The sequence below is a fragment of the Callorhinus ursinus genome, unplaced genomic scaffold (assembly GCF_003265705.2).
Source record: "Callorhinus ursinus isolate GAN/ISIS: 27379988/994484 unplaced genomic scaffold, GSC_fseal_2.0 scaffold2, whole genome shotgun sequence".
NCBI classification, from domain to species: Eukaryota; Metazoa; Chordata; class Mammalia; order Carnivora; family Otariidae; genus Callorhinus; species Callorhinus ursinus.
The window spans coordinates 27,625,598-27,651,653 of NW_027397064.1; the positions used below are offsets into that span (position 1 = coordinate 27,625,598).

The 26,056-nt window shown below is 39.2% G+C and overlaps 1 protein-coding gene across 1 annotated transcript in view; it reads left to right on the top strand.

The window, feature by feature from the left end:
• Positions 1–26,056, top strand: part of DYTN (dystrotelin) — a 47,976-nt gene that overhangs the window by 18,568 nt on the left and 3,352 nt on the right. Inside the window, exons 8-11 of the mRNA XM_025887199.1 lie at positions 180–291; positions 1,755–1,903; positions 18,843–19,002; positions 21,228–21,735. Of these exons, the coding sequence (XP_025742984.1) occupies positions 180–291; positions 1,755–1,903; positions 18,843–19,002; positions 21,228–21,735 (929 nt within the window). The remainder of the gene's footprint in view (positions 1–179; positions 292–1,754; positions 1,904–18,842; positions 19,003–21,227; positions 21,736–26,056) is intronic.

Below are 26,056 nucleotides of genomic sequence, written 5' to 3' on the forward strand. Positions count from 1 at the left end.
TTGAATAAATTAAACATGTCAGAGTCATTTAACATCCATACAAAGTTTGGGAGAAATTTTACACTTCCTTAAGAGCTTAGACGTCTCCTGTATGTTTTGGGGTGCTCATTCTGCACCTATTATTTTCTCTGCTCACGGGCTGGTTGTGACATTAGCCACACTTCCACTGTTATTGGCAGATACCGCTGTCTGAAGTGCCTCAACTTTGACCTCTGCCAGGCGTGCTTCCTCACTGGGCTTCACGGCGGGTCTCCCCAGAAGGTCCATCCTGCGATGGAGCGCTGCATCCAGGTAACATCTAACCCACCACACCAACGATTCATGAATCCAATCAGTGCCAGCTGCAGCAGCTAAAGAAATTTCCCTGCAGTAAAACCACAGATTCTGCTCCTTTCATTCCCGATAATACTTAAGACTACGGAAGCGGCAAACTCCACCTTAAATATCTCTCAATATCCATATGCTTTCTCTACATCATAGATTTTAATAAAACCTTGTGGGACATGAAAAGGCCAAACAGCGTTCAATCTGAAGGCACTGGTCCCACATTATATAGCAGAAAATATCTGAGGAATAAAAGGGGAGAAGCATTGGAAGTGGGTACGGTTTCAAAGAAAAGGCTTTGGTTTGGTAAAAATGAGGAAATCAGGTTTCTGGTTACTAGTGCCTTTTGGGAAAAGTTTTCTCTTTTCACCTGTCTTTTCCCGAGATTCCATTTTTTCTTTGGTAAAAATGAAAGGGAAAGATTACTATCTGCATTTTGACGGAAAGAATAGAAAACTAAGGCTTCACAGCTGCCTTTCAAATATTCTTTAGGAAAATTCTAAATACTCAGCAAGAGAATTCAGATCTTTTGAAGGAAAAAGAGAAATCAGATAGTCAATTTTAAGCAAAGAGCATTTTCATTTTTTCCAGAAAGAACATTTTCTTCTCATCACTAAGTTCCTATGACTCAGTTTCTCCATAGAGATGGTATCACCCTCAAACAGGGCAGTAGTGAAGGATGTTGGTTAGCTAGCCCTACCAAGGACAGCTTTCCCTCGTTCTCTCTTTAACATGAATGGTCCACAAAAGTCAAGTACTTGGAGTGTGCCAAAGACTCCCCAGTGGGCACTGTTATACTAAACTTAAATAACCCAGATGCTCAGGTTCATTGGCCCATCAGCTCCTTGTTTTTTAAAAACCTGGGGAGGAATAGGGCTTATTGATGTTAGACTGACACCGTGTGGTCACTTTAGATTTCAAGGGCTGAAAATCTTTTAATAAGACATCTCATTCCTTTGTTCCTTTTGGCAAAGGTTCTTAATGTGGGGTTGATGGGTGAACTTCAGGTGGTCTGTGAATCCACTGAAATTTTATACAGAATTAAATGTATGAGCATTTTTCTGGAGATAAATCCACAAGTGATCATCGAGTTCTGAAGAGAATCTGCACCCCAAATGTTAGCAGCCCTGGACTTAACCCTGCTTCGTACCCCTTCTCGCTTTAGAATTCCATGTTCATGGATCGCTCTCAGGAAGAGGGGTTAATGCGTAAGGTGAGTGGTATTTAATTTGGAAACTTACACTTTGTGGACAAGCAGAGAGGATGGGAAGACATTCAGGTACTAAGGAAGGAAGACGATTTTTCTAAGGACATAAAAGTGAGTGAAGTAATTCTAAAAACTCTCATGGTGGCCAGTTTGCCCAAATGAGGAAAAAAGACCCCGTTGAGTGGGATAGGACTCTCCTTTTTACTGGTGGCCATTCCGGCAGATGTCAGCAAAGGAGAATACCAAATGCCTCGTCAGGACCCTCAGAAACAACCTGCTCCAAGGGCGCAATAGGAGAAAAGAAACTTCAAGAAGGCAGTGGCTGCTGGACCAGGTAACTCCAAAGGAGCTGGCTAACAAAGCACAGGCCAGGTGAGTGTCTGTGAGAGACATTCCTGCAGAGCGACAGCCCGGGGCCCTGGTACTGATGATGCAGCCAGCCCACTGTACACAGACAGACTCTTTCACAATGCTGATCAGAAAGAAGGCAGGAGGCGGGGCTGGCCGAGGGCTGAAGATGCACTTCCCCTCAAGAAATGAGCTTTAATTTTCAAATAGAATAAGAGGCAAAAATACTTCTAAACAGCCCATCTCATCGTTTAGAATTATTCCAACTAAAGCATCAAACATAGAAGACTTTTAATATTAACGTATTCAAATGACTTTGCTTTATATCCCTAGTTTTTTTTATATCTTTAGTTTCTACTGGTTTGCTTTTGAAAGCCTAATTTAGAATGAATGCTTTATTTTTATTAAAAAAGGAAAAGAAAGACACTCAGAATCCCATCACTCACAGAGGAGTGCTAGTCACACTAGTATTACCAAAAATGGAATTATGCAATAGATACAATATTTCATTCTTCTTTTCTTTTCTAAATGGAGAGTGTTTCCCATGCCATTAGTTTCCAAAATATTATTTTTAATGACTTCACTCATCTTTATAAGGAAGTATCATAATATACAAGCAATCCCTTATATCATTGAACATTTTGGTTATTTTTAAAATTTGCCCCCTGAAATTCTGTAGTCAGCATCCTTATACATGCATATTCCTATAGTTTAAATATTTTACTAAGATAAATTTACTTCAATAAAATCATTGGATAAAAAGTTGTGAACTTTGTTAACTCTCAAAATTCAGAACACCAAATTGTGCTCCAGAGGGTTAACCCAAAGCACACCCCAGCACCACTGGTATATGAGGTCACCCATCACTTACCTAAAGATCACCAGCCTAAAGATGTCTTTGTGACGGGAGCACTTGGCTGGCTCCGTCAGTGGAGCATGCAACTCTTGATCTTGTGGATTGTGAGCTCGAGCCGCACATTAGGTGTAGAGATTACTTAAAAATAAAATCTTCTCTACAAAAGTCTTTGTGATGTTAATTTTGGAAGTAACCACTTCTTCGAAATTTAAAATGGTAGAAAATAAAGCAAAGAGATACTGTTTCTGTGGGCTTAGGATCATCAAATTTTGGGGAGGAAAAAGCTCCAGAATTACTAATTCGCTCTCATTTTATCTACTGAGAGTAGAAGAGATCAATTTAAATCAGAATGGTATTCAGATACATACTAATTTCTTTTGTAATTTCTAATCTTTCCTCAGACACCCACCAGCATATTTCTATCTCAATCCCAGACCTTATTTTTAGGGTCATTTTGTCACTTCCAAATCTAGATATGTTTTTATAGCTCTTTAAAAGAAAAAGCATATGTTGACATTACGATTAGGTGCCATTTATTATGCCTATGTCACATTTACCTAGCAGGTTGTTATCAATATGTCTTTAAAGTTAGAGAATATGAGTATCATCTTGATGTATATCTTTAATATAGTACAAGGAATTTAAAAATAAGAACAAAAATACCAGGTACCAATTCATCTGTCTTCTTCCAGACAGATCTCACCTTTCCTTAGCAAAGGAACAATACAATGTGTCAACTAGTCATCTGGATTTATTGAATACTTGAGATCTTGTCTAAATTCCTACATTCTCATATTTAAAACGCAAAGATCCATACTCTTAATTTGATTTCTTTTGGTCACTGAAGCCAGACTGATGTTTTAAAAGTACAAATATAATGGCATCCCTCATGTGCCCACCTCCCCCAAACTCCCATGCCTTAAATCCCCCCATTATCTTCCCATTGTTTTTAAGCTAAAAACTAGAAGTCATGATGACTTAGAAAGGTTCTCCATATTTTGGGCCCCCCTGAAACCTCTCCAGTTTCATCTCCCCAGCCCCACAGCGTCTGTGCTCCAGGCCCTCATTTCTTCCCCCTCCCCACAAGACTAAGCCAGATCCTCCCCACTTAAGACTTAAACCTTAACTTTGAGGAAGTAACCCTAGCCCACCTACCCGCATGGCTTGAGCCTCACTCCTAAAGACCTATAAAAGGGGGAGCACCTGGGTGGCTCAGTAGGGTAAGCTTCCAACTCTTGGTTTCGGCTCAGGTCACGATCTCAGGGTCATGGGATGGAGCCCTGCATCAGGCTCCAAACTGGGCATGGAGACTGCTCAAGGTTCTCTCTCTCTCCCCCTCCCTTTGCACCCCCCCCCCGCTTTGCATGCACGCGCGCGCGCTCTCTCTCTCTCTCTCAAAATAATAATAATAATAATAATAATAATAATAATAATAATAACGCACAGAGGTCTTTGCTCAAAGGCCAGCTCATCCACGCGGCCATGACTGACGACTTACTCAACATTTCAGCTCCTGTCCCCACTCTGTCACTCCCAATCCTCCTCCCTTGCTTTATTTTTCTTCGGAGCATTTCATCAGCACCTGACACCCTATATATTTTACTTTTATTTTTTGTTTGTTTACTCACAAGTGTAAGCTCAGGGGTTGGGGTGGAGAACCTTTTATTTTTTCCAGCTGTATTTCCAGAATCTATAAAAATGTCTAAATTTGATAAATGCTCAATAAATGTTTATTGAATGGCCGATGGACTGAATAATACAACGATAGACGTGTGATGAAGGGATTGATGGAGGTAATAAGGTAGGTCATGAACTCTTTTAGAATGGAGCATGGGAAAGTGTCAAAGGAGGGATTACACAGTGTTGGGAGGAGGTAGTGAAATTCGATTGAGAATTTCAGTCCTCAGTCAAGTGTGTGGCCTTGGGGAAGTCACTTCATGTTTCTGTGACTCAGTTTCTTCACATGAAAATAGAGAGAACCTGTCCTTCCTTCTCCCAGAGTAGTATCAGCAGAGATAAGAGGAGGAAAGAAAATTGCAAGTGCTATGCAAAGCTAGAGGTTTTTTAAATGTCAGTGTGTTCTACTCTGTCCACCTGAGTACAACAAAGTGTTCCCCAGAGTAAAATTCTTATGTAATAATTTTCAATCTCACCTAGATATTAATGAGGTCAGAAATTCTGATTAGTGTCTGATCTAGGAGAAAGGAATGTGGACCATTATCATTATGTGCTAAGAGGTAAAAGCACATCCCTAGTATCTATTAAGTTGACACATTAGTACTGACCATCTTCTAAGAGATTCATGATTTTGCCAAGTGATGATACTAAATTCATTCACTGATTCAGCACATATTCTGCAAGGTAATAAGCCTCCTCCTTTTAATGTGGATTCACGCACTTTACGTATAATGGTTTACACTGAGAACATTTTCACTTACAAAAGCCATGAAAGTCAGGTGCCAATTATCACCACAATTATTAAATATTTTGGGAAGTTCTTGCAAATACAATAAAGAAAATTAAAACAGTGAAACAGACAAAATTACTTTCACTTGCAGCTAACATGATTGTAAATACCCAAGAAAGCTCAAGTAGCTCTAGCAAAAACTACTAGAATTAATAGACTTTGAGTGGTGGGAAATAAAATACATACTCGCAAATTAGCAGGTCTTCACTATGATAGCAATAGCCAGCTAGAAATTTTATTAAAATCCCTTTACAGTACCTGTAGAAATCATTTTAAAAGAAACTTGGGGGAAAAAAAGCTTAGCAAAAAGGATACAAAAGCCACATTTAAAAAACTGTATTTTAGAATACAGAAAATAAGACCTGAACAAAAGGAGAAACATACCAAATTCCTGAAAGAAAAGACTCTAGCATACGAATTTTCCATGTTCAAAAAATTAATACGGTTGATCCTCATTATTCACAGATTCCATATTTATGAATGCACTTACTCATGATAATTTATTAATAAATTTACTTATTTATTTATAATAAGTAAAATTTATTTATTTATTTATAACCCTAAAATCAATACTTGCAATGTTTTCCTGGTCATCTGCAGACAGGCACAGAGTGGCAAAAAATTTGAACTGTCTGATGCACAGCTGAGGTCGAGAGTCACTCTGCCTTCTTGTTTCAACTCTCATACCATAAACATGTCCTTTCACATTTTTGTGCTTTTCGATGGTGATTTTACTATTGCAAATCGCCCCCAAACATCGTGCTGAAATGTTGTCTGCTGTTCCTAAGCACAGGAAGGCTATGATGTGCCTTAACAAGAAAATACGTGTGTTAAATAACCTTTGTTCAGGCATAAGTTATAGTGCTGTTGACCTTAAGTTCCATCTGAATGAATTGACAGTATGTATTAAATAAGGTGTCCATATACAAGACACACATAAAACAAAGTTATATATTGATTGGATGACAAAAACGATCTGACCAGAGACTAGCAAGGACCTAACCCTGGATTTCCCATCGGAGCAATGGGTCAATTTTCCCTAATTCGTTGTTAACAGTGACTATGTAGAGTATAATGGCCATCAATAATGAGAACCAACTGTATTTAAACTAAGTGCATTTCCAAATAGAATCATTTTTTTAAACAGGATAAAATGATTTTGAAGATATTTTTGGAATAGTAAATTGTACAAGAATATTTAAAATTATGAAATCGAAGAATGGTGGGAAGGAAAGTTCTTCAACAGATATTAAAACTGACTATAGACCACTAGGACCAAATAGTATTTATATAAAAAAGGAATGGGGGGCACCTGAGTAGCTCAATTGGCTTAGCATCTGACTCTTGATTACAGCTCAGTTCATGATCTCGGGGTCATGGGATCGAGCCCTGCATCTGGCTCTGGGCTGAACATGGAACCTGCTTAAGATTCTCTCTCTTCTTCTCTCTCTGCCCCTCCCCGCTTGCTCTCTCTCTAAAAAGAATGGAATGGCCATGTAGATATGAGGACAAGAATACAAAATTTAATGATTGATCTAAGAATAAATGGAAACCCAACATATGATAAAGTGGTGTTTTGATTCACCAAAAAAAGGATACATAATTGGCTATCCATCTGAAAGAAAACCAACTGGCCCTTATTTCACCCCATAAACTAAGTTCCAAATTGTTTGAAATTTTAATATAAAAACAGTTAGAAATAGTAAACCTGGGGTTGGAAGAGATCTTCCTAAGCAAGACAGAAAAACAAGGAATCGTGAAGTAATAATACACAGATATAAAGATAACATGCATTTTCCTGTGGTAAATGATATAAAGAAAATCAGAAGATAAACCTGAAACTTAGAAAAATATTTTCTCTAATAAAACAAACTACATTATAGAAAGGCCCCTGCATATTGATAAGAAAAACTCAAAAAGAAGGAGGAGGGTGAAATGAGGAAGAAGAGAATGAGGGAGAGAGGAGAAAAATACACTAAATACATAAATAGGCAACCACAGAAGACATATTTCAAATGGCCATTAAACACACAAAAATGTTCTCAACCTCACTAGTGGTTAGAAAAAGGCAAATTAAAGGAGTAATGAGCTATCATCCTTTTATGTATCAGAATGGCAAAGATTAAAGGAATAACAACACCCAGTGCTGGTGAATATGGAAGAGAACAGATGTTCTTGAAATTTAATAGGAGTACAAGTAGCTACAGACTTTTCAGAAAATAATCTGCACAATATCCATTCATTTATTCATTCAATTATTCTTTAGCCAACACTTTTCTAGGCACTTGGAATATGTCAGGGACAATGGGACAAAGATCTCTGCCTTCATAGAGCTTTCATTCTAGTGGGGAGACCAGACAATGAAAAATAAGCATATAATTGAATTATATAGTACATTAGAAGTTATAAATACTAAAGTAAAAGAAAAAAGAAGAACCAGGTAAGAGGTGTCAAGACTTAGAGGAAGAATTGACAGCAAATTTATTTATATGGGGTGGTCATAGTGGACCTCTGTGAGATGTAACATTTGAACAATGCCTTGAAGGAGGTGAGGGAGGAAGTCATACAGGTATCTGAGAAAAGCCTGCTGCAAATTGAGGAGACAAGCAGTTCAAAGTGGGAGTATGCTTGGCATACTGACAGAAGCCAGTGTGGCAGAGTGCAACAAAGAGGAGATGCTGAGAATAGTCTAGAAGGAAGGCAGACGTGGGGGCAAGAGTAGAAGCAAGGTCACATTATAACTTTCTAAATGTTCTTCTAGTGTTTCTATTTTGAATGTTGAGTTTAAATTTCAATCCATTTGGAATTTATTTTAGCAAGGGTCGGGCTTTGCTTTCTTTCAGATGCATAGCCAATTATGCTATCTTTTCCCCACTTATTTAAAATACCAACTTTGTCACATATTAGATTTCCTTGTATACTTGGCTCAATTAAGATAATTTATATTCTCATCCTCAGATCTATGGGTCAATTCTTGTATCGATACTAATCTATATGGTCATAGTGGTGTTATAGTAAGTAGAAGGACAAAGCATTTGTCATCTGAAATGGGGAGACTGTAGGTGGAGCAGGTTTGGGAGGAACAATCAGAGTTCAGTTTGGGATATGTTAAGATGGAGATATCTCAGACATCACATGGAGATGTTGAATACGCCATTCCCCATTCATGGCTGGAATTTGGGGGAAAGTCTCCTGGAGGTACAAATTTGGGATTTGTTGACAGAGATAGCTGTTGACTCTTTAAGCCATGAGATTGTATGAGATCACCAAGGAGAGAGTGTAGACAGGAAAGAGAGGAGAATAGAGGATTGAGTCTTACAGCAGTCCACACTACAAAGTTGGAGAGCAGAAGAAGATCCAGCAGGGGAGACAAGAAAGATGAAAGCTCTGGGAGGAAAACCAAGAAAATGAGGAATGGTGGAAGGTAGGTAAATAAAGTGTTTTAAGGAGGAGGGCGTGGTCTACTCTGTCAAATGCTGTTGCTAAGGCAAGTAAGAATTGGCCTTTGGATTTTGCAGTGAGGGAATCATTGATGACCTCAAAAAGAGCAGGGTAGGATGGCGGTAGTAGAAAAAAAATCAGACTAGAGGTGGTTTGAGAGAGAATGGGAGCTGAGGAATTGAAGGTACCAAATACAATTCTTTCCAGGATTTGTTACAGTAGAGGGAGCAAAGAGATAGTGTCGGTGGCAGTGAACCTGACATGAAGAGAATGTTTTGTTATGATGGGAAAAGTAACAGCATGTTTGAGTACTGAAGGGGATGGTCCTATGGGAATGAAAGGACCACCACATAGTAAATAAGGACACACACAATAGCACTGGAGGGGTGGGGAAATAAACCAGAAAGAACCTAAGGGTCCACCGGTAGAAAAATGGTGGAACACACATGATACAGGCAGACAACAGAATATAATGAATCCACTTAAATGAACAAATTTAAGCACCTATCTATGATACTAGAGGGCATTCATCATCATCCATTAGCAAAAAGGGCAAGTGGCAGAGTAATGTGCATAAAATGTCATTTTTGTTCCAAAAACAAATTCAATATATATTTGATGTTTGTATGAGTACAGAAAATGGTATGGAACAACCCAAAGATACCAAATGACCTCACACAGGGGAGGAAGAGAGTGCATCACTCAAAGTTGTGTGACAAAGAACTTAGGGGTTTTCCCCAAATGCCCCACTGCTTAAACACATAATTAAGTGTACCACACAGTAATCACTTCTCTCCCTGTGCGCTCATCACGTTCTGTAGAAATAAGATCACATTATGTCAATAACAATCGTATGTTCATCTGTTCATTAAATGTGAAGTCTCTGTGAGTGGGGAGTTCTCTGCTTTTATTTTTCATCTTTTATCTGCAATAATTCAAGATGGTGAGCTGCTTTAAAATAGTTTTTGAATAAAGGAATGAAACTAAGTGGAACTGTATAAAATGGAATATGCCTGACCTTAAATCAATTGCTCTATTCTATGTTCTTTCCAATATGACACAATAAGTATGCACACACCTGTGCTCAGAATCCCTAGTATCTGACCGACCTGAACAGAATGACCTGGGGGATTTTGTGCAGTCGTCCCTAAATTTCTTTGCATTCTCATTTCTAGATTGTCAAGAAGGAGAGCAGGAAATAGAATCCCCATTTCCATTATTGGCTGATTGCTCTCTACCTAAGTAGCTGGATGGGAAAAAGCACAGGAAAAAAAAAAAGTCATGCTACTTCAATGCTATTTTGAATATCAAATTTAATATCTGATTTAACATTTTCTAAAAAGACTTTCCTCAATGTCATACCTGATAATTAAATATTATTACACTGTCTTATAAAACTCTGCTTTACAGCAGGATTTCTATTCAGTACAGTAGCCCTGAAGTATCAGTATATGGAAGTCAGACTAGACCAGTGGAAATAGCCATAGAGGCTTCCAAACAAGTATCTCCAACGGTATCTCGGGCTCAGCGAACTGATAGGAGCAGCCCACATCATCAGGTAAGTCCAGAAGGGAAAGGAACCAATGCATAGTCAATCTGGACCCCTTTGTAAGGATGCAGTGAGAATCAGTGTGGGGTGTGGAATATTTTCAAGATGTTAATGCAATCAAAGAAAATATTGTTTAAAATAATTTTTTATCTCTAATCATAACGTGTTACATATTATTACAGAAAATTTGGAAAAGCCAGCAAAGAGCAAAGAACAAAATTATAATTACAAACCATGATATAACCATGATTTTAATATTTTTATTACGTTTTTTCTTTTAATTCCAGTACAGTTAACATACAGAGTTATATTAGTTTCCGGTGTTGAATCACAACATAGTGATTCAACAGTTCTATACGTTACTCAGTGCCCATCATGACAAGTGTACTCTTTACTAATATTAATATTTTAATATTAATATGTTAATGTTTTGGTGTACTTCTTTCCCTGCAAATACTTTTGATATAGTTCACATCATACTGCAGAATGTATTGTTGATATAGTTCTGTGTCAGTGTCAGTTTTATTGTGAGCATTTCCCATTGCCATTACAATTCTTCAGACACATTGTTGGGCAATTTCTATTTAAACAGATGTAACATTATTTATTTAACCCCTCTTCTGTTGTTGGATATTTGAATTATTTCCAATTTTTGCTAAAATTTAAAATTTTACTATTGCAATCCTTGTACATTATTCTTTGTATGTGATTCCCCAAATAGTTCGGTAGGGTGTATTTCTTTAAGTGTCATCACTAGAATGAGAAGTGGGAATATTTTTAAGACTCTTCCTACTTACTGCAAAATTACTGTTTAGAAGGATACACCAAACTGGCTCCCAGTGGATTCAAGTAACTATCTCTCTTGATCCTTGTTACTGTTACTTGTAACTTGTTATTGTCACCAAACTTTGAATTTTGTTACTTTTATGAGCAGAATATATTTTATTTGCCTTAATGTCCATTTCTTCTTCATTTAGAAGGCAATTGTATTTGCTCTTCTGTCAGTGTCCTCTGCCCAGTTTTGCTGATGCATCAGTTTGTTTTATTAATGTATTTGAACTTTTAAAACTTTAGCTCTGGGAAATCTTTCTTCATGGTTATTTCCTTTTAGTCTAATTTATAATGTGACTTGCTATATAGACATTTTTCATTCCTATGAAAACATTATTAACCTTTTCCTTTCTGACTTCTTACACAGTTTTATGCTTGGAAAATTTTCTGCCTTAAAAAAAAATCAAATAAGCCTTCAGCTGTATTGCTGTAACATGGATTGATTTTTTTTTTTTGTATTAATGTGGCTTGATTATTTTGGACGTTGAACGTTTAAATCTACCTGGCTTTTATTTTGATGCATGTTAGAAGGTGAGGGTATTACCCTACTCCTACTTTTTTCAATTCTTCAGGCAAGACCCAGTAAAATCAGAACTTGGACATATGGCCCAGTCCTTCCCTCACTTCCCCAGGCAGAAGCGGAATTGGAGCGATGTTTCCGTGGTTTTTTTAAATTTTTTTTAAAGATCTTATTTATTTGACAGAGAGAGACACAGTGAGAGAGGGAACACAAACAGGGGGAGTGGGAGAGGGAGAAGCAGGCTTCCTGCCGAGCAGGGAGCCCGATGTGGGGCTCGATCCCAGGACCCTGGGATCCTGACCTGAGCTGAAGGCAGACGCTTAACCACTGAGCCACCCACGTGCCCCTGAAGCAGTGTTTAATCTGTGTGGCTGGGGTGGCATGGTGGATAGGAGGGTCTAGGGCTCCCTCTTTTGGTGTCTTGCTGACATCATTGTTATTTTGATTTTTTTAAGTGTTAGCTATTATTAAACAATTATTCTTCTAGAAAAACTTTAAAATCATTTCTAAAATGCCAAGTTAATCTTACTAGTATTTTGGTTTGATTTGCATTAAACCTGTATTTTGAGGTGCAAATATCTGTCAGTAAGGGCTGTATGTGGCTTACTTCTTAACAGTCTAGGTTTCTCGCTGAGGGCACCGGGCTCTTTTATGCTTATTGTTCTTATTTTGAATAAAGACCTTTCCCATTGTACCTTTTTCTTAATTACTGATGATGGTATATTGGAAAGTTATGGATTTTTGAATAGTTTTCTTATAAAGAGAAACCCATCTGAACTCTTTCAATAATTTTAAATACTAGTTTAGTTTGACTCTCTTTCTTCTAACTAAACAATCATGCAGTCTGGAGTGAAAAAGGTATTTTAGTCTCTTTCTTTCCAATATTTAAATCTCTCATGTCTACTGCACGTCTTCATTCCTGAAAGAATCCAGATCTTCCAGAACAATACTGAATAATGAAAGAGATGACGGGGCAGCTTCTTTTACTTTAAGTGGGAGGAGATTTAATGAGGGCATTTCTCTCAGGCTTTTCCATTAAATACGATGGTGTTAGTTGTTGGGTTGAAATTCCTTTTAATTTGATGGAAGTCATTTTCTTTTTCTATTCCTTTTACGTTTTTTTGTGGAAATAGGCAATCAGAAGTGATTTGGAATTTATTTATTTTCAATCTTTTTTTTAGCCTCATTTGAAATGATCTCATGTTTTTCTCTCGTTGGGAGGACAGCACCAGTAGTCCCTGAGAGTCAACATTCCTGGCATTGCTGAAACCAACAGCTATATTTGTTCGTAGTGGATCACTCTTTAAATACAACTTAAATTTGCTTTGCTTATTTTTTATTTAGAATCGCAACATTTATGAGTCAAAATAATCTTTCTGTCTCTCTCAACACTGTCTTGTCAGTTTTGAGCATTTTCAGCTGCTACTCATTTTTCATTTTCTCTTGTGTTTGAAGCAATTTATCTAAGATAAGAACTATTTATTTTTTTTTAAAGATTTATTTATTTGAGAGAGAGCGCAAGCAGGGGGAGGGGCAGAGGGAGAGGGAGAGAGAATCCACAAGCAGACTCTCTGCCCAGTGCAGAGTCCAATGCAGGGCTCCATCCCATGACCCTGAGATCATGACCTGAGCCAAAATGAAGAGTCGCACAACCAGCTGAGACACCCAGGTGCCCCAGAACTATTTATTTCTTAACAATTGCCAGAATTTAAGAGTAAAACCCTAGGACACTGGAGCCTTTATAATATTTAGATAAATTTTTCCCTTTCTTCAAAACTAATCGTCTATTATTGCTTTCTTCAGTTAACTTCGGTAATTTAATTTTCTTGAGAAAATTATTTCCACAAATTAGTTAAGTATTTTAAACTTATCATTTTTTCAAATCTTCACATTTCTACTCTAATTCAACTCAAATCTGCTCAACTTTTACCCCAAAAGAATAAAGTCACATTTGTATCAGAAGGATCACATCAATATCTATTAAGAAAACCTATATTCTCAAAATACATAACTACTGGTCAGTCTTTGGCCTATTCCATATCATCAATTGCATAGTTTTTCATGAAGAGCAGCATGTAGAAGGTTAATCTGATATTTGCAAGCGTGAGGTTCATCGTAAAAAAGTTCTTCGTGAAAAACGGTGAATTAATGGTTACAGTGGTACATACAATTAATTATAATTTGTATTGTTCTGTGGCATGTTTTAGAGGACTCAATATTAACACCCTTAAGAAGACACAATACCGACCCTCATTTACATGTAACCGAACAACATGAATTTTCTCTTACCTGTTGCTCCCCAAAGTGGGCAAATCTCACCCCAACAGTACAAGTCCCCTTTGCAACCAGTCACCTGGATTGTCCACTTAGCGGACCAAGTTCAGCTTGTCAGTAGACTATTGCTAAGTCTACTTCCTAAAGGTAAGCTGCATTCAACTTTGATGTCTTTAAATTACTCCAGTGTCCATAGATACCAAGTCTCTGCCCCCAAACGTGCCCATATAACTTACTTACGGATAAAGATTCCTTCTGCCCATAGGGACCTTAGCATGGCAACTCCGTATCACACACTGTGATGCTATTCAAGTGTGGGGTGGGGGGAGAGGAAAACCAGTACATCCACACATAAGGAAAATGTCAGGAAATTTGGAAGGGAAGAGGTAAGAGAAAAAACTGAACAAAAAAATCCCAATGGAATTTTTCCATCAAAGGAATTAGAAATGCCATCTTGGTTTTGTGTGTGTGTGTACACTACGGTCTGCAAATACTTTATCATGTTTTCGGTCAGTTGTTTATTTGCCCTCCGTGTGTGACTGCACTGGTAGCCATTCCCCCCAATCAGTGTAATCAGCACAATCTGATCCTAAGAAAGGTCTTCAAAAATAGTATCTGTAATGCTTGTCAATCACCCAAGAAAAATTAAGGTTCCCGTGGAGCAGTCGTGCGGGGCAAAGGTGTCAGCAGAGGTTAGGTCCTGCGGACTCTCCCCACTCCCTCCTCCCACCCTCTCACCCCCCACCCCCCACCCCTCCGTAACCAGCGTGAGCTGGTTAACGTGAGCACGTTAACCCTCCGCGGCCAGAGGGGAGCCGCCGCAGGCCCCGCGCCGCAGACCTCGCACGCCCCCTCCTGGGCACCCGGCAGAGCGCGGCGCTTGTACGTGTGGGGTCGCACTAAAAAGCTCCTCTAGCTCCTGCTTAGAATAAAACAGGAAGAAGAGCCATTTTCACAATTCAGCCCTTTTTCCGCTTTAACGTTTCTTCTTTCCGAAGGAGGAAATTTAACAGAGGTTCTGCTGTTTGGGTTTCTCTCCTTTACTTCACTCTCCTTTCATTCTCTCTCACGTCTTTTGTGTTTATCATTGCTGCAGCCTCTTATTCATGCTCTACATTGTTTCCTTTGATTAAAAAAAGTTTTTTTAGGGGCGCCTGGGTGGCTCAGTTGGTTAAGCGACTGCCTTCGGCTCAGGTCATGATTCCAGGCTCCTGGGATCGAGCCCCGCATCGGGCTCCCTGCTTAGCTGGAAGCCTGCTTCTCCCTCTCCCACTGCCCCTGCTTGTGTTCCCTCTCTTGCTGTCTCTCTCTCTGTCAAATAATAAATAAATAAAAATCTTTCTGTCAAATAAATAAATAAATAAATAAAATCTTTAAAAAATTTTTTTAATTATACAAATATCTGTTTGCCTTATAAAAAGCTAAAATATTGCGGATAAAGGCAAAGTCATTTTCAACCATAATTCCCAACCCAGTTCAGGTTCCTACTTCCCTGGAGATCATCTGTTTGGGGTAGAACTTCGCATCTGTTTGCGGTGTATCTATACATTTTCAAATATGCGTGCATGTGTGCATGCAGGGCTATTATCTATTAAACTTAAAACCTGAGAATCCTGCCCATGCATTTTTGTTCAAGGAGGCAGGTAGAGCTTGGTCCCCTGCAGCATTGCTTATACTTTTGAAAAACTGGAAACAGCCTCACGTCCGTCAACTGAGAATGACTAACTAAACCATAGGCCCTTTCCTATGGATGAATCATGGTGGGCCCCTACGTGCTAACCTGAAATGCTTCTCAACTGCCAAACGACATATGCCACATGATGACATTGATATTAATAATATAAAGTTCACTGATCCAAAGACTATGCAAGACATTGGAAGCGGAGCATTTGAGTGAAGAGGCAGATGGGCCCAGGTCACTCAGAGGGGCCACAGAGTACACACCAACCAGACAGTGTGACTTTATGTCTGTAGTTCAGCTCCTTCTTCTCGCCCTTCCCTCTTCCTTTCTCAGGCTGTTCCCACAGACCAATGTGCCCAAGGGGGCCAACCCCTCTTCAGATCCTTCTCAGGAAGGAGATGAGGACACAGAGTGTAGCCACAGCTGCTTATAAATGTAGAGTAATGAAATCCAATCTCCCACCCAGACGTGTGGGAGCCAAGGGCCGGTGCATGGTGCCCCAGAAGCTGGGCCAGGCTGGGTCAGGTCAGGACTTGCGCTTGGGTGCCATTCAGGGAACAGAATGTGATATGAGGAGCGGCAAGGTTTGGTGGGACAATCCTAAATGAGAGCTGCTGAGCTGATCACTATTAATGCAAAGAGCCTTGGTGAATTCAAAGAGAAGCCGTGACTCTCAGTACACATCCGTGTGGAAAACAATGGAAAGATGAGAAAGTTTAAGTAGAAGGTGGCAGATAGAAGGGAAAGATTTCTTTCTTCTTCTTTTTTTTAAAGATTTTATTTATTTATTTGAGAGAGAGAGATCACAAGCAGGGGGAGGGGCAGAGGGAGAGAGAGAAGCAGACTCCCCACTGAGCAGGGAACCTGATATGGGACTTGATCCCAGGATCTTGGGATCATGATCTGAGCCAAAGGCAGACACTTAACTGACTGAGCCACCCAGGCACCCTAAAGGGAAAGATTTCTGGAGCCAAGGAGAAGAAAGTGATCCAGCTGCTTTTCGTAGATGCTTTTGGGGAAGGTGTTTTTCTGGGCAGGAACCTAACTTAGGCAAAGGACTACTCTAATGGATTTTTAAAACCTAAAGATCTTGTTTATGTTGAAAATCCTTTAAAGAAAAGCATCATGTAAAGATGAGATCATGAAACTGCACTGTGAGCATATGAACGTCTGCATCATTGTATCTGAACCGAAACCCAAACACCACTCACTTTTTGAATATATGTAATTAATATATATTATATATGTAATACATGTATATATAATTATCATGTTCCTATGGTGAATTTTTAGGAATGTGGTTTAAATTCAAACCAAAAGCCAAAGATTTATTTTCTGTATTTCTTGCTTTAGACTGTGGTCAGCATCAGGAATGAACTGTGGAGAACTCATGAATCCATTAACACACTCCACAGGGAAAGAAGGTAGGACCCACATGTGAATGCACAAACATTGACAGCAGAGACAAACCAAAAGCATTTCCCTGTGCTTTTATGGGAAAAAAATTCTACAAAGATATCACCATGCTTTTTTTTTTTTAATTTAGAAGAAATTCCTTAAGCAGAGAAATAGTAAGCCCAATAGGAAAGTAAAAAGGGGGCTTTGGCTCTATTTCAGTAGTTAGGAATAACCTAAATTATCTGGCTAATTGTATTAAGGCCAGGGGATGGGGGTGGGGAACAGCATAGGAAAAAGAGAGAAACTGTTATCACTGGTGGTCATAAGAAGCACAACACTGCCTGAAAAACCAGCCAGAGATGACTTCTAAGAACGTATCTTTGTTGTCTGCTATCAAATCCCTGGGCTGACTCCTTTCTGAAAAACCCATGATAAAGATATATTTGAAACTCCAATTATGATCAAGGATTTTAGAGTCAGACTCCCATTTCACCTGTGTGTGACTGCCTGGAAGTTTGAGGGCTCTCCTTCAGAGATGCCCACACTGGGTGGGAGCCCAAACCAAATTCCAAGACCTCTTCTAGATCTTGGTAATTGTTAATTAGGAATTTCAAAGGCTCTAACATTGAGAAATCTTGTTGCATTTCCCACCAGCAAGATAATTTCTACAAATTCCACAAATATGCCAACCACACTGATTAAAGATAAGATTGTACTTTACTCAGCCAATTTTAATTATATACGTACTCTGTAACAGGGATTATTTTAGGCCTGGGCTGGGGGATATAGGGCAACAAGCAAAAAAGATGAAAAATGTTGCCAGAATAAAGAGACAATAAGCAATTGTTAAGTAATAAAGCAAGTAATATATAAGTAAAATATGTCCTATGTCATATAATGTGACTGTCTAGAGGTTTGAAGACTGAAGATGAAGTCCAAAATCTCAGACCTTATCAAGCTCTGTAGCAATTAGACATGGAGACAAAGTAGGGAAGGAGATAGGAGGTGCTGGAGGTAAGGTTGGGGGTCCTGGTTTGCAGTTTCAAGTAGGGCAATCAGGGATGGTCTCATTGAAAATACGATGGTGAGTGACAACTTGAAGGATGTGGGAAGTAAGGAGAGAAAGAATTGGGGAAAGGAAGGTTCCAGGCAGAGAAGCCAAAGAGCAGACTCTCAGGGGAGGACATGCCTGGTGTGTCCAGAGTAGCCACGAGTTCTGTGTGGCTGCGAGGCAAGGAACACACAAGAGGAGGCAGAGAGCAGATGAAAGAGGAAAGAGGGTCTTGGCCAACTGTTGGGCCTTGGCTTATAAGGACTTGGCTTATTCTAACAAGGAGGGGGACCACTGGAGAGTTTTGAGCAGAGAAATGACATGATCTGGTTTATGTTTTATTTTATTTTTTATTTGGTTTATGTTTGTTTAAGTGTTTTGCCCTGACTGCTTGGTTCATTCTTAAACCAATAAACAACTAGACTTAGAAAGAGAAGCCAAAACAGACCGGCAGTTCATGAATGGCCTGCCTCCTTGTTCCTTCCCTATCCTGGTCAGGTGTTAGGTGTTTAGCCATGACATGTATACTGTCATTCTAAACGGAGCGATTCCAGACAAAAGGATAACAAATCAAGCCAATATTCAAATTTAAGTAGCTAGTCAAGGTATGCTGTCAAAAGTACTCCGTAACAGGCATGATGAGTTTTCTAGAACACTTCTAATGCCAATGAAATTCTTGGTGGAACCGTGTACATAAGAGGCACGAAGGTCAGCGGTGCGTGGTGAACGGTCAAACAGTATAAAACAGCATTGATCAATGTGAAATAATAGTGGAGGCACAGGCTTCTCCGGCATCTTCTCCCACAGAGAGGACTTGCAGTGCATTTCGCTGGGGAGCTAGTTAGTGTGCTGGCCACTTGCCCTCCCAACTCACTCAAACGTGTCCTCTTTGCAGAGTCCCTAAAAAACAGTTCAACTGCTACAAAGACAAGTTGCAAGCCATCTATGCCTCGCAGGAAGAAAAAAGCTGCAGATTTGAAACCAAGATTCGTGAACTTACAGCCAGCCAGGATAGCCTGTGGACCCAGCTACAGCAGTTGGGGCAGGATCTCCAGGTATGAAGGGTGGACCACCCGGAAATCAGACCTCAAATGCTCTGGCTGTGGGAGGACTTCAGCCCGAAACTTCTCACCTCACTTTGATTAGCTTCTTCTCTCCCCCTCTTCTCTCCATACCTACACCGCCTCCCACTTTTCATCCCCAGTCCCTCTCCTTCCCATTCTTGAAGGCAATACCACTAGGAGATGTGGTGTTACCATACTGGTGCCAGTTAGAAACTCTAGATCTAGAGCAAAGTGGTCCTTTACAGCATTGATGCTTCGCCTCTTGGTTTCTGCATCCTTTTTACATTCTTAAAACATTTTGGGGATCCCAAGGTGCTTTTGTGGGTTATATCTATTGCTCTTTACCATGATCAAAATTAAAAGTGAGAAGTGGCTTAAAAATGTATTAACGTAAATATGAAATAAACCCATTATAAATGTAACAGTTTTAAACAGTAACTACATATTTAAAAAAAAAAACTTAGAAGAGTGGCATTACTTTATAGTTTTTAAAAAAATTTCTTTAATATCTGGCTTAATAAAAGACAGATTTTCATAACTGCTTCATTCAGTCTGTTGCAAGATGTTGTAGTTGAAGTATATGAAGAAATCTGGCCTCATAGAGATTTGCAGTTGAAAAAGAATAATATTTTAATAGTCTTTTCACATCACTGGAGATCTTTTTCTTCGGTAGTACACCAACACATAATAAGTGCTTGCTTCTTAAAGGATAGTTGAAGCATTATATCTGAAACCGTTATCTACCTCACACTCTGTTTCATTAAAACACAATGTTCTGTTGTGCTCTTTGAGTGAATTTTCTACCCATGCATGATTGTGTAGCATGATACACTGGTAACTTGGAAGTTCACTGAGCTATGCCAAGCTTCCTAATGCTCATTATACAATATCCGCCCCCCTGCCAAAAAAAAAATCACATTCATTAATATCACCACTAACCTCATTGGGAAAGTCTTCAGGAATTGGAAAGTTGTTATGCACATGGTGATGAATGCAAGTTTTTTAAATTCTGATTTTTGCTTAAAAACTCAGTTCTTAAAATTGGCAATACATGTTGTTAATTATTTCCTTACTGTGCCAATCTCACTTCACTCATTTTTGAGAAAATATTTGCCAAATATCCAAGTCTGAATAACAGTCTGCAAGTCATTCACACAAAAGGCAACTTTTGTGTTTCAATAATATTAGAGGTATTTTACACACTTCCCATTTCATCAAACACAATATTAAAAAGACAAGTTATAGTTAAGAAAATTAAGAGTTTTTGTTAGACCATCAAGGATATTCATGGGGCGCCTGGGTGGCTCAGTTGGTTAGGTGTCTGCCTTCAGCTCAGGTCACGATCCCAGTGTCCTGGGATCAAGCCTCGTGCTGGGCTCCCTGCCTAGCAGGGAGTCTGCTTCTCCCTCTCCCTCCGCCTCTCCCCGTCTGCTTGTGCTCTGTCTCTAGCTTTCTCTCTCTCTCAAATAAGTAAATAAAATCTTTAAAAAAAAAAAAAGGATATTCTTAAGTAGAACTGTTCGTTGTTGTTATTTGGTTGGCTGGTGTTTTAGCTGTGATAGCATGATAGTGAAGAGTACCATGACCACTAGCACTGTGTGGTGCTGTCTTGCTTTGTACTAAGGTAGTACCTTACCTATTTTAGCCTTACTTACTTTTGACTTTTCACCATCTGGGCAAATGTCAACACAGTGACCATCTAAGTATCATTGTGAAAATAATTTTGACTTCACAGACCTCTTAAAAGGTCTTAGGGATTTCCAGGAATCTGTGGACCACGCTTTGGGAATTGTGCTTCGTAGAGAGCATATGCCCTAGATTTTACACCGATGGCTTATTATGAGCCCTCCCCCAATGTACCTACCTAGGTGGATCATTATGAACATGTTTTACTGTAATACCAATTCAATAGATGCTGATGTTCTCGGAAATTCCTTATGATATCTTTAGAACCTGAACATTTAGGACCTAGAATTGTCCCAAATTCCTCATTATTACTCCCTGTGATATTTTAGAACCTGGGCTGTTGTATCTTTTGTAGATAGTTTTAGATGGACATTGAACGAACAGCATAAAATAAAATCAATAATAATGGATTTAGAAAGGAGAAAGAAAAATCTTGCATTAAAATTTTCTACTAGAAGATTAAAATTTAATGCACTTATGAAAAAGGTAAGATAAATGTCGATTTCTTCATCAAGTTTTCTTTTATCCAGGCAGTGTTACAGCCACTCCATCCTTCATCCTCTTCCTGTGAAAATATGATTTCCAAGGGTGACCATGGAAAGGGTGAAAGGCTTTGCAGGGAAGGAGATTCTTCCCAGGTCACGAATGCCACTGAGAATCGTTCAGAATGGGAACCCCTTGCTCACCCAACCATCGTTGACAGAAGTCGCCAAAGTCAAGCAAATGCAGAGCATGCTCTACCAAATTCAGAATCACCAGAGGCCATTTTGCAGCTGAAGTCAACACAAAGCACCAGGGCACAAAGCCAAGCACAAAAGTTCCCAAAGGAAATCTTTAGCTCCCCACCCGGTTCCCAGGTAGGACCGCCGCAGGACACCCCCCAGATTGTTCCCGCTGAAATGAACAGTCCTGCTCTGGCACCGGCAGAAAGGAAAGAGACAGTTAACATCCAGGAGGGAAAGGATGAGCTAGAGGAAAAGGAACTGCAAGAACTGTTGTCAAAACTTACAGATGTCTTCACTCTAGAAATGCCGTCAGGTAAGATTTCACAATCAATGGAGGTAGTGCTGGCCAGGAATTGAGGCTGCCTTTTAAACAGTTAAGTTTTGTTAAGGTGGGGAGGGGCAGAAGGAAAGGGAGAGAGAGCAGATTCCCTGGGAGCAAGGAGCCCTATGCAGGGCTCGATCCCACGCCCCTGAGATCATGACCTTAGCCGAAATCAAGAGTTGGACACTTAACCGCCTGAGCCACCCAGGCGTCCCTAAATACTTGATTTTGTAACATTATCCCAACAACTACAATTCATCTAGTGAGTAACAGTCAGAGTTGTGAACCTTTTGGACATCAGTAGCACCTGTGAACTTCACGTCTAGTGTTGCCCAGTTCTCAGGGTTCTTGTGAGCATAAACGGTGATAGACCATAAGAGATTTTACTATAGCACCTGACACAATCCAAGCATTCAATAATGGGAAATAACTACAAATATTTTAGAAATCAGCAGCTTTCATAAGCTGAACTGGAGAAACAAAAAGAAAAAAATAAAAATGAGATGAAGATGTCAAAGACTAAAAGACTTTTCTAGGAAAATAAGCCAAGTTTTTATGTTAAATGTATGTGAAATATAAAATATTAAATTATAAAATATAAATAACAAATATCAGATAATTTTGTTGTTGTAGTTATTATTGTCAATAGTACTACCACAAATATAACTGGACAGCCTGATGTTACCACTTAAAAATGGGGGTACTAGTGATGCTCTTCCTAGAGGATCATTGATTAACTTTCTCTAATTTAAGTAGTACCATCTTCATCATCACCATCTTCTTCATAAGCTACAGCTCATTGCTAAATTCTGAAGGCTCTTTTTAAAAATATTTTTAAACTATAGTTATTTCTTCTGTTTTGGACTAATGCTGTCTTATTTATAGTGTTTTGTTACCTTAATATACCTATATACCTATATACCTATATCCGTGTCTTTTTTGAAAGCCTCAGATCTTGTATGTGTGAGGGATCATCTAGAGATTTGCGATAAAGCAAAGGATAACATTCTCATGTGTTTCTGAATCTAAGGAAAATATTTTGCTTCTCAAAATATTTCTGAATTGGTGATGAGTTTGCTGGAGCTGCCATAACAAAGTACCTACCACAGGCTGGGTAGCTTCAACATCACAAATTCGTTTTCTCACAGTCCTGGAGGCTAGAAATCTGAGATCAAGGTGTCCCTCTGTGGGCGCCCCTATCCAAATTTGCTCTTTTTATAAAGACACCACTCATATTGGATTAGGACCCACCCACATAACTTCATTTTAACTTAATTAACTCTTTAAAGAAACTACTCCAAATATATTAACATTCTGAGGTACAGGGGTGAAGACTTCCACATATGAATTTAGAGAGGGAGACACAACCCAGCCCATAACAGTTGGAGACCTGTAAACTCAGGACATCATAATGTCAGTTGTATATTGAAGTTGGCAGAGCCGAGTCAATGAAGTCATTATTTGGTGATTCTAAAACTCTCTACTGTGAAGAGCTGGAGTTACAATCCTTGTGTTAGAGAAGACAAGATCACAGAGATGCCAGAAGCATGCTCAGACTGCCTGAGACAAAGACAGGATGGGAACTCCTTGTACCTGATGCTGAGGCCGACACAAAGTTCCACCCACTGTGTTTCCATCTTAACTTCTTCGGGGTCACGACGAGCACTCAAAACAAAGTCAACATCTACTTAAACTTCTTAGGAAAATTTCACATAAAAATTTGACTTTTATTCTACAAAAGTCTTTTAGTCTTTAACATCTTCTTTTTTATTTTCCGTTAGGTTTCTCTAGTTGAGCTTATAAAAGCTGCTGATTCCTCAGAGCCCTCACAAATCAAGTAGGCTGTGTTGCACATTCCAGATCGCTAATAAGCTAGGTCGACTACACACATTGGGAAGACATTGTCCTAACACTTAGGCAGTTTGCATATTTTAAGTTACTTTATCAAAGTCTATTTATTTAAAAAAACTATCTATATATACACACATGATTATATTATTAAAAGGAAAATCATGAAAGGGTAAAGCTTATTTCTGCATTTAGATGATGCAATAATAATGTATAAAGATGCAATTAGCATTGTCCAATCTTGTAGAAAATGCAAAAAAAAAGTCTCAAAAAATTACCTCATCTTCCACTTAAAATTTAAATAAAACCATTGAGATGCTTCTGCTGGAGCTATGCATTATTATACAAAAGTGCTTTTGATGTTAGCTAGGCTCTCTCCCAGGACCCTGAGCTGAAGGCAGACGCTTAACTTGCTGAGCCACCCAGGCGCCCCTCCTTAATGTTTTTAAGCATAGGATCTATGTTAATCTCCATGACTATTTGCATTTATTAAACACTGTCACTCCTCATTCAAACATTTCTAAGTAAGTTTTTATCTTTGTTCAATCTGGTTTTGAATATGATCTTGTTTGCAAATTCTACTTAGCCATTGGCAATATAGATTATAAAAGTACACGCCATAATTTATGCATAGTCTATGCATGCTTACCAAAATTATACCAAACCTAATCAGAACCAGAAGTGTGATAACCACACTGATGAAGAGGTGGAAAGGCAAACAAACTAAATTAGGGTATTGGTTACCTTTGTTTTATTTCTCGGTCATGGATGCATCAGATAATAGCAGGAAGTTTTTGGTCATTTTACTGCTCCAGCGTTTTGTTTTGTTTTTAACTTGAGAATTATTCGGAAAATTAGAAAGTTCCACTGCTTGTAACATGTTAAGATTTATTCAGCCAGTGTCAACATCTCCAGCCAGTGTTGTGATCATCCTGGTGACTCAGGCAGGCTGGACCAGCCAAGAGAATCTTTGGCTTCACCGAGGGTGGAAATCGAATGCGAGCCACCAGGAGGCGAAAGCAGATTTTATTGAAGATATATATATATAGAGAGAGAGAGAGAGTGTGTGTGTCCAGGAGACTCAGAAAGGAAAAGAGGGAGTCTCGTCTTTGCTTGGGGTCTGGACTTCTTGGTAATTGTGGTGTGGTGCGCGTGTCCTCTCAGGCATGTAGGAACTGGACAGAACAAAGACAGAGTCCAGGTGTCTATCATAAGCCCTTATTCCCGGCGCCAGGAGGTCTCGGCAAAAAGATGTCTAGCGACAGTGGTCTGGAACAGGCGCATAATGGCTCTGCCCGGCCTTTCCCTAGATACCATCTGTTGTACTGGAAGACCCCAAAGATATCCTTACCTCTTTGTCCCTTACAAGGAAGACATACCCTAAGGCATGTATAGGGAGGGGGTGCAGGTCCTGGCAAGAGTAGAAGCAGGAAAAGAAGCAAAGGGAAAAAAAAAACAGCCTTTTCCTTCACAGGATCCCTTCGACTTCCTTGTCTCACTGTAGCTGACTCTCCTTTTATTTCTTTTTTTTTAATTTAAATTCAATTAACCAACATATAGTACATCATTAGTTTCAGAGGCACAGTTCAGTGATTCATCAGTTGCCTGTAACACCCAGTGCTCATTCCATCACGTGCCCTCCTTAATGCCCATCACCCAGGTACCCCATCCTCCCAGCCACCTCCCCTCCAGCAGCCCTCAGTTTGTTTCCTATAGTTAAGATTCTCTCATGATTTTTCTCCCTCTCTGATTTCTGTCTATTCTGTTTTCTCTCCCTTCCCCTATGATCCACTGTGTTGTCTCTTATATTCCCCATATGAGTAAAACCATATGATAATTATGCTGAGCAAAGTCAGTCAATCGGAGCTGACTATCCTTTTAGATTGGAGTTTTGCTAAGGAGTCAACACATTTTGGAAATTAAGATGAACTTTACATTACTTAAAAGCTATTAATAAGACTAAAATAGCAAGCCTGATGGTCAGTTTGCAGGCAGCTGTAGACATTGACTGAATACAGTCATTCAATATCAAGACAGGATGACAGGATGTCACGAGACTATGAGAGTTTAATAGAAAGTATGTAGAAGAGGTTCCCCAAGCCTCTTTAAATTCCAAATGTTGGATTAAAAATCAGTAGCAAACAATTTGCTTACACTTGCAGTAAAGGAATTCAATTTGAAAGTGTCTAACACTATTTGCTTCTGTGGTGACAAAAAAAAAAAAGACAATACTCTAGTTTTATTTTCTCATTAAATTATTTTCATTCCATTTGTGAGTGAAATTTCCTGTGTCATCTCTGAAATCCTTTTCCCAGCCTCTCTCCCATCCCTCTGTGTCATCCGTTTGTCACTGTACAAACGGGAACGAGAAGGGAAGGCCAGGGAGTGGATGTGGGAGGGTTCTTCTTGGTCTTTTCTTCTTCTTCTTCTTCTTCTTCTTCTTCTTCTTCTTCTTCTTCTTCTT